Source organism: Lygodium microphyllum, chromosome 18 (genome assembly GCF_053477565.2).
Source record: "Lygodium microphyllum isolate KBCC chromosome 18, Lygodium_microphyllum_v1.1.10, whole genome shotgun sequence".
NCBI classification, from domain to species: Eukaryota; Viridiplantae; Streptophyta; class Polypodiopsida; order Schizaeales; family Lygodiaceae; genus Lygodium; species Lygodium microphyllum.
The window spans coordinates 44,314,720-44,321,864 of record NC_141152.1 but is presented as its reverse complement, the minus strand read 5'-3'; the positions used below and the strand labels follow the sequence as shown (position 1 = coordinate 44,321,864).

The following is a 7,145-nucleotide window of genomic DNA, read 5'->3' as shown; positions in this document are numbered from 1 at the left end:
CTTAGCAGTCTTCAGCTACAAAATAAATAAATTGGTTAGAATTCAATCGTAACCTTAATTTATTACGAGTGTGCACTCTAAACTCATAAACATCCATTAATTTAAATATGTATTTTGTGGAATCACCCGCTATGGAATTACCCACTTGCACATTAAATTAATGAGACACCTGAAAAGGAGAGGCGTCTCCAACGACTTTTCGAATAAGGAATCCACATTGTGTATGAGCCCCGATAATAAATATAATTTTACAGAATCCACCGCAAAACCTCACAGAATCCACCGTGGAATATGCCTCCTGGCATCACTATCACTCTCACTTTTTTCTTTATTCTTTACTATAACAATAGAATAAGGAAAGGCATGTTATACATTGTGATTGTCAGAGTTCCCACATACGGTCTTGCTCTCTCTTCTGCTCCAACCTCCATAGCTCTTGCTTCTTACTTTTACTTATGCTCTCATTATTGTTTGCCCCTTTCATTTTTCATGCAAAAATATATGGCATAGATTATGAAGAGGAATTTAGTCTAGTAGGATCACAATTGTCAGATATATGATTGCTTTGATAGCAAGCAAAGCTTGGAGTTTACTACAGATGGATATGAAGAATGCATTTTTGCATGGTGATTTGCAAGAAAGGATCTATATGGATCAATAAATAAGTTATGAGGATTTAGAGCATCCCACATATACGTGCAGGTTAAAGAGGTATTCTATGAGCTCAAACAAGCACTTAGAGCATGGTCTAATAAGATAAGAGAGTATATTCTTAACATTGGATTTTATATCTCTAATGAAGATTAGCGACTTTATGTGAGAAAGGATGATGTAGGTTGGTCATCATAGTCATCTACGTGGATGACTTGATTATGATAGGTAATAGTAATAGTGGGATTGCTAATGTCAAGGGCCTTTTGAAGCAAAAATTTGAGATGAAGGATTTGGGTGAGCTATGATACTTTCTTGGTATTGAGGTGATCAAGTGTACTGATAGTATATGGTTGTCACAAAGGTAGTATGGCTTACATATGTTATCCAAGTATGGTATGATGGCATGTAAGCCTCTTCTTTCACTACCATTGAAGCAAAATGTAAAGTTGAGTGCTGTTGTTGGGGATGAGATAGGAGAAGACTACTATGTTCAAGAAGATAGTAGAGAGTTTGATCTATATGACTATCATAGAACAAGCTTGAGCTATGCTATTAGACTTGTGAGTCAATTTATGTAGGTATCAAGGAAGCCTCATTTGGATGCAATTAGATGCATATTGAGTCTATGTGAAGTCCACCTTGCATTATGGACTTTTTTCTGAGGCAAGTAAGGATATACAAGTATTTGGATACATAGATGCAAATTGGGCAAGTTTGATAAAAGATATCATTACTGAACATATGAATTCCTATCTTCTCATTCTCAGAATTTGAAGCCATTCCTTTACTAATAGTATATTCATGTTTTCCCTTGGTACTACAGTAGTTACTTGGAGTAGCAAAAAGTAATCTACGATTTCTTTATCAAGTATAGAGGCTCAGTATGCATATGTTGTTATGGCAGCATGTGAGGTGGTCTAGCTTTGCAAAAGTTATTGGGTGATTTGGATGTGTAGGGAGCTAGTTGTCATTCATTATGATAACATGAGCAATATACATCCATCTAGGGACGCTATGATTCATGCTAGGATAAAACACATTGAAGCACATTATTATTTTGTGAGAGAGAAGGTACTTATAGGTGAGATTGACTTGATATATGTTAGTATAAAGGATTAGGTAGCTGACATTTTCATGAAGGCATTGGTTGGAGAAAAGCTTGAGGGATTTTGAAGCTTACTTGGAATTACAAAGATACAGTTGAGGTTGAGGGGGAGTGTTGAGATGGCAAGTCAATATGTATGGATATTGATGGGTCTACTTATTTATGCTTAGCATAGTTAGATGCTTTGCTTGGTTAGATGGGTCTACTTGTCTACACTTAGCATGCTAATGGTCATTATGATCCTCACATGGCCACTAACTTATGACCTATTATATTTGGTCAGTTACACCTACCCACAAAACTGGCATAGATATAACACCAGTGGATTAGTATAGTTAGCTATGCATTGTTTAAGTTACTAGGCCACTTTCTTTTGTGTTGTATCTTATCTATACTTTTTGTATATTTGTATTATAAGAGGAAGAAAGAAGAAAAATCATCAAGAAAATATTTTTGCCTTTAGCTCTCTTCTTGTGTACTTGAGTGAGCTTCTTCTTGCATGTGTTGTGTGTGTTTGGTGGTATAATATCTCAAGCGAGTCTCCCCACTAGGTGATTCGTGATAGTATAAACAACCTATCAAAATGGTTGAGATTTGTAGAGTGACATTTCACAAGGATAGGCAACCAACACATGAGCAGATTGTACGATGTGTTCCACATGATACATGGCTTGGATAGCCATCAAATGCTGAGGTGAAAGTGCCATGGGATGGTGAATAGTTGTATGTCTTATAGAATAGACAAGTGGGACAGTTAGAGGTTCCTGCTTAGGTAGTGCACTTATAAAAAATAATCTATATAACGTGTATTCAAAGAGTATTAAAAATATCATTTCTTTATATGCTATAAGGCCATAAAATGATCCCTTTTACTTTACTAAACTTATAGATTTTTCCAAATTGTAATTTAAAAATCCCTTTTGTAAATATGATAATGTAATTTTTTTAAAATAAATTACCATTTCTTTTGAACTCACATGGTATCTTATATATTCTATAAGGTGTGCATCCCCCCCGACCAAGGGTTCTTGTTGAGCTGGTTTACACAGGTCTATGAGGGTTCCTAAACCTCAAGATATATATATTTCGTCTCTAGACTATGTAATGGTCACGGATTGTGGTGAGTTAAAATGGATTCTTTCGTAAAGAATCTACATGAGAGTTAATTCATTTGCCTAAAAACATGCATTGCCATGTAAGTGGGTCTATAATAAGCTGAAGGCATCTCCATCTGATGCATTGTCTAAGTACCAGACAAGATTGATAGCTAAATTTAAGCATGAGAAGGGGATGGACTTTGATGAGATTTTCTCACTCTAGTAGTCAAGACAACCACTCTTTGAATGGATGAGGATATTTACATATAGTAGCCTAAGGGGTTAATTGTGAAAGGCAAGGAGTGGTTGGTATGTAAGCTCCATGAGAGCTTATCTCTCTCTTTAACACGCCTCATTGAAGGTGCATAATTTCGGAAGCAATCTTGCTGACAACTAGTGTGGGGACGTTTTACTTCAACTTGGTGAGTTTAGTGTGCAAGTTAAGAGACTTATGTGGGTCTTGGCTTTAGACTCCCAACTATATGTTGCCTGCCAAGCGAGCTAGTTGGTACTTATTCTGATTAGCCTCCCATTAAAGCCTTGAATCTAACAACTTTTCAAAAAAATCAATTGCAAGCAATTGTTGATTTTGGGAAAAAAAGTATATAGGGTCATTCTACTTGTAATATGATTGGTGACAAACCTTAAAGAAGAACCCTCGGCTAATGCAAAATCTAGGGAAAGACATCCAAAAAATCAGGGTTGATGGCAATATATTATATGACAATGCATTACAAAAGAAATTTGTGTCGTATGATGAGCTTTTAATATAGAAAGAAAGAAGGGAGAAACTCTTAATGGGAGAGAGAATGGTGACAGGTAGCCCAACTTACAAGTGAGTCAAAATGCAAAAATGGTTATTTCGCAAAAAACAATGTTAAATGTTGCACTCCATCAGTCTTCCATCGCAGGAAGTAGATCTTCCGAATAAACACACGCACACGCGCGCTCTCTCTCACTCTCTCTCTCTCTCTGTCTCTGTGCTTAGACACAGTAGAGAGGTCTCGCCATGGCAGGCGCCCAAGCTCACGGGCTAGTCCTGTCTTTCCCAATGCAAGGCCACATCAACCCTCTCCTGCAGTTGAGCTCCAGGCTTGCTGCTGTATGCGGCTGCGCTATCACCTTGGTGCTCACGGATTTCGAGTATGCGCACGCCAAGAGGCGCCAGAAGGAACAGAGGAACAAGAAGAAGAAGAAGGGGAGAAATCAGAAGCAGAAGGGATTCGGTTCATCAAACAAGAATAAGAAAGAACTAGAGGACCTTCGTCAGCAGAATTCAGATGAAAAAGGAGGAGGAGGAGGAGGAGGAAAGGATGATTATGACGATAGTGCTAGCGCTAAAGAAGAAGAAGAAGAAGAAGAAGAAGAAGAAGAAGACGATGATGATGCTGCTGCTGCTGCTGAGGATGTTGATATTGATGGTGGTGGTAGTGGTGTTGATGATGATGATGATGATGATGATGAGGATCTCACCTTCGGCCTCCCGGGCTGCGTTCGCCTGGTTGGGGTTCCTGACAAGCTCCCCCATTCTAGCAGCAGAACTGGTGGTGCAGAATTCCGCGACTCATACGACGCCCTTGTGAACATGCAGGAGGGCGTTGAGAAGCTCCTTGCCGAACTCCGGTCGTCCAACCTTGCGAACCCTGTCTCCTTCATTCTTGCAGACACCTTCGTTCACTGGGCTCACCTTGTCGCTCGCCAATTCGACCTTCCCCTCTTCTCCTTCTTCACATCAAATGTGGCCTCTGCGCTCATCTTTCTGCATGCGCCGTCTCTCGTCGCCGAGGGGGTCCTTCCTTTCCGAGGTATCACAAGAAGTTTTAGACAGATTTCCACCATAATTCCAACATTGTGACTTATAGTAACATCATGAACTTCTGCGAGGGAGGGACGCTGTACCTAGCAAGGCGTGGTTGGGGCCAGGGGGCTGCCGGCATACAGTGCCTCTCAATTAGAAGCTGAACTCTATCGGGGAAAACAAGGGAAAATAACATCTTTTCCCATATGAGAAAATGTCAAAAACTTCTTGTGTATGGTCTCATCAGCAGAGTGTTTGTAGAGGCTGTGTTATGCTCCTTTTATGCATGTGCTTGGTAGCTGTTTCCAAGCTTTTGAATTGCATAATCTCATCTCTCTCTATGTGGTGCTTAGACCTTAGTGACATTTGCAGTTTAATATGTGTACTCAGATGTAATGGCTGATGTATGGCTTATGTCAATGTGCTGGAATTGATTTGCACTGCTTAAAGGCAATCAATTAGCTCATCAAATGTTGCATTTGCCTCTCAGAGGAGGATGACAAGCCCATTTCCAAGGATCCAGTAACCAGCATTCCAGGTCTACCTCCCATTCGGCCATGCGATTTTCCTCGGTGCTTCACTTTCGCACCATCACACTACAGGTTCAGCTTGCTTCCTGGACCTCTCACACTGTAATTGAGTAAGATTTGGTATCTATAGAAATGAATTCATGACTGTCACTTTTCAGTTGCCTTTTTCATGTTGATCAAGTATAAGTTTGTCTCCAGTGATGCTGTTTCCTTCCCATCCTGTTGACCTGTATAAGTTAGCCACAGAAAAACTATTCACTGTTGATACTGTCGACACTTTGCAGTCCAATATGAGTTTTGCCTTTACATGTCATTGCTAAGCTGTCGTACTTCATGACTTTAGTGTTGGGATTACCCTAGATAACTTCTATCCTCTCAAACAAGTTTGGTATAAGAGAGACCCCTGAAAAGAATCCCCTGCTGCTGATGAACCAGTCATGAGCATAGCTAAGGCCGTGCTGGTAATGAGAGAAGGGATGGCATGATATTTTTAATTCAGTATGTATGGTTCAGAACCAAGGACCAAAAAGTATGTGGACAGCAAAATAATTGGCCCTTGGATATGTCAGCTGGATGCTGGTTTTTTTTTTTTCAATATGTAAACACTTTTGCCTATTTTGAGAAATGAAATCGTACTTCGATGTCTAAAGTTTTCACTGGTTTTAGCTTGTCTTTTGTGGTTTGCCCTGTCTGCTATGTTCTTTAGTATTATAAGTTGCTGTGTTCTTGGCACAACTTTCTGACAGAAGGCTGTACAGGTATCAGTTTGTCTTGAAGCACCATGAGAATTTTCGCTATTGCTCAGCAATGCTCTTTAACACATTTGAAGAGCTAGAGTCTGCAGCAGTTGTGGCATTGCGTCAAGATATCTCTGTTTTGCCTATCGGTCCTTTATTACTTCTCTGTGCCCAGGGTGCAACCATCAACAAGCTGAATCTCAGCTACTGGCAAGAAGAGACTGAGTCTCTAAGATGGCTAGACAGTCAGGAGGCTTCTTCAGTATTGTACATCTCTTTTGGCAGCATATCCACAATGTCTACTCATCAAATTCATCAGTTAGCCCTTGGGTTAGAAGCCAGCGATCAACCATTCTTATGGGTTATTCGTACAGATTCTATAGCTGGTTCAGTTTCTGGCAACCTACCTGATGGTTTCTTGTCAAGAACAAAGCACAAAGGGCTCATTATCTCCTGGGCTCCTCAATTAGCCGTCCTTGCTCATCCTACTGTGGGGGGCTTCATGACTCATTGTGGATGGAACTCAACTCTTGAAAACATCAGTGTTGGTGGACTCCCTACCATATGCTGGCCCTTGATAGCAGAGCAGATGATGAACTGCAGGATGCTTGTCGATGACTGGAAGATAGGGATTGAAGCAGTAAAAGGGGATGATGGAATTGTGGGCAAAGATGAGGTTGAAAGGGTGGTGAGGGCCTTGATGCAAGGAGAGGAAGGCAAAGAGATGAAGGCCCGGGTGAGGAAGCTTCGGGATTCTGCTGGAAAGGCTCTGCAAAAGGGAGGATCTTCAATTACAAATTTTGAAGCCTTTGCACAGCTCTTAGCTGCAGCTTAGTTGTGAAGGTTACCTGAGGTTAAAAGTTACCTTTGTGATTTTTAGCTGGCTTCAAACGGCTAAAGGCTAATGTGTAATGCCAAAACATATAGTTCATTCTAGCATCACAACATGTAAATTATAATTCCCAACATTTTGTAATTGATCCTCGGGTCTAATGGCATGTTCACTTTATTTTCCTACTCGCGTGCCAGATTCTGCATGTCACATCATGCCATATATAATTTCGTGCATTCCATGTCCTCACTTGCAATGCTAGCATCTTGGGCTATTGCTTCAACTCACTGACATGCCTAAGCATGCGTGCACTCACAATGTTTGAGAGGCTGTATTTTTGTTTTGTTTTGTGAGTTGGGTATGCAGAAGAAGTTGTGCAAGCGCTTTTGGCT

The 7,145-nt window shown here is 40.3% G+C and overlaps 1 protein-coding gene across 1 annotated transcript; it reads left to right on the top strand.

Annotated features, from left to right (window-relative positions):
- Positions 1-3,710: 3,710 nt before the first annotated feature.
- Positions 3,711-6,936, top strand: LOC148020816 (UDP-glycosyltransferase 85A1-like). The gene is made up of 3 exons (XM_087698624.1): positions 3,711-4,661; positions 5,145-5,256; positions 5,943-6,936. Exons 1-3 carry the CDS (start codon positions 3,866-3,868, stop codon positions 6,754-6,756), a joined length of 1,722 nt encoding a protein of 573 aa, XP_087554750.1. The 5' UTR covers positions 3,711-3,865; the 3' UTR covers positions 6,757-6,936.
- The last annotated feature ends 209 nt before the right edge of the window (positions 6,937-7,145 follow it).

Coding starts and splice junctions, on each gene's coding strand:
- LOC148020816 (XM_087698624.1), top strand. CDS start 3,866: ATGGCAGGCGCCCAAGCTCACGGGCTAGTCCTGTCTTTCCCAATGCAA. Junction 4,662..5,144: donor GGGGGTCCTTCCTTTCCGAG/GTATCACAAGAA, acceptor TTTGCCTCTCAG/AGGAGGATGACAAGCCCATT. Junction 5,257..5,942: donor TTCGCACCATCACACTACAG/GTTCAGCTTGCT, acceptor AAGGCTGTACAG/GTATCAGTTTGTCTTGAAGC.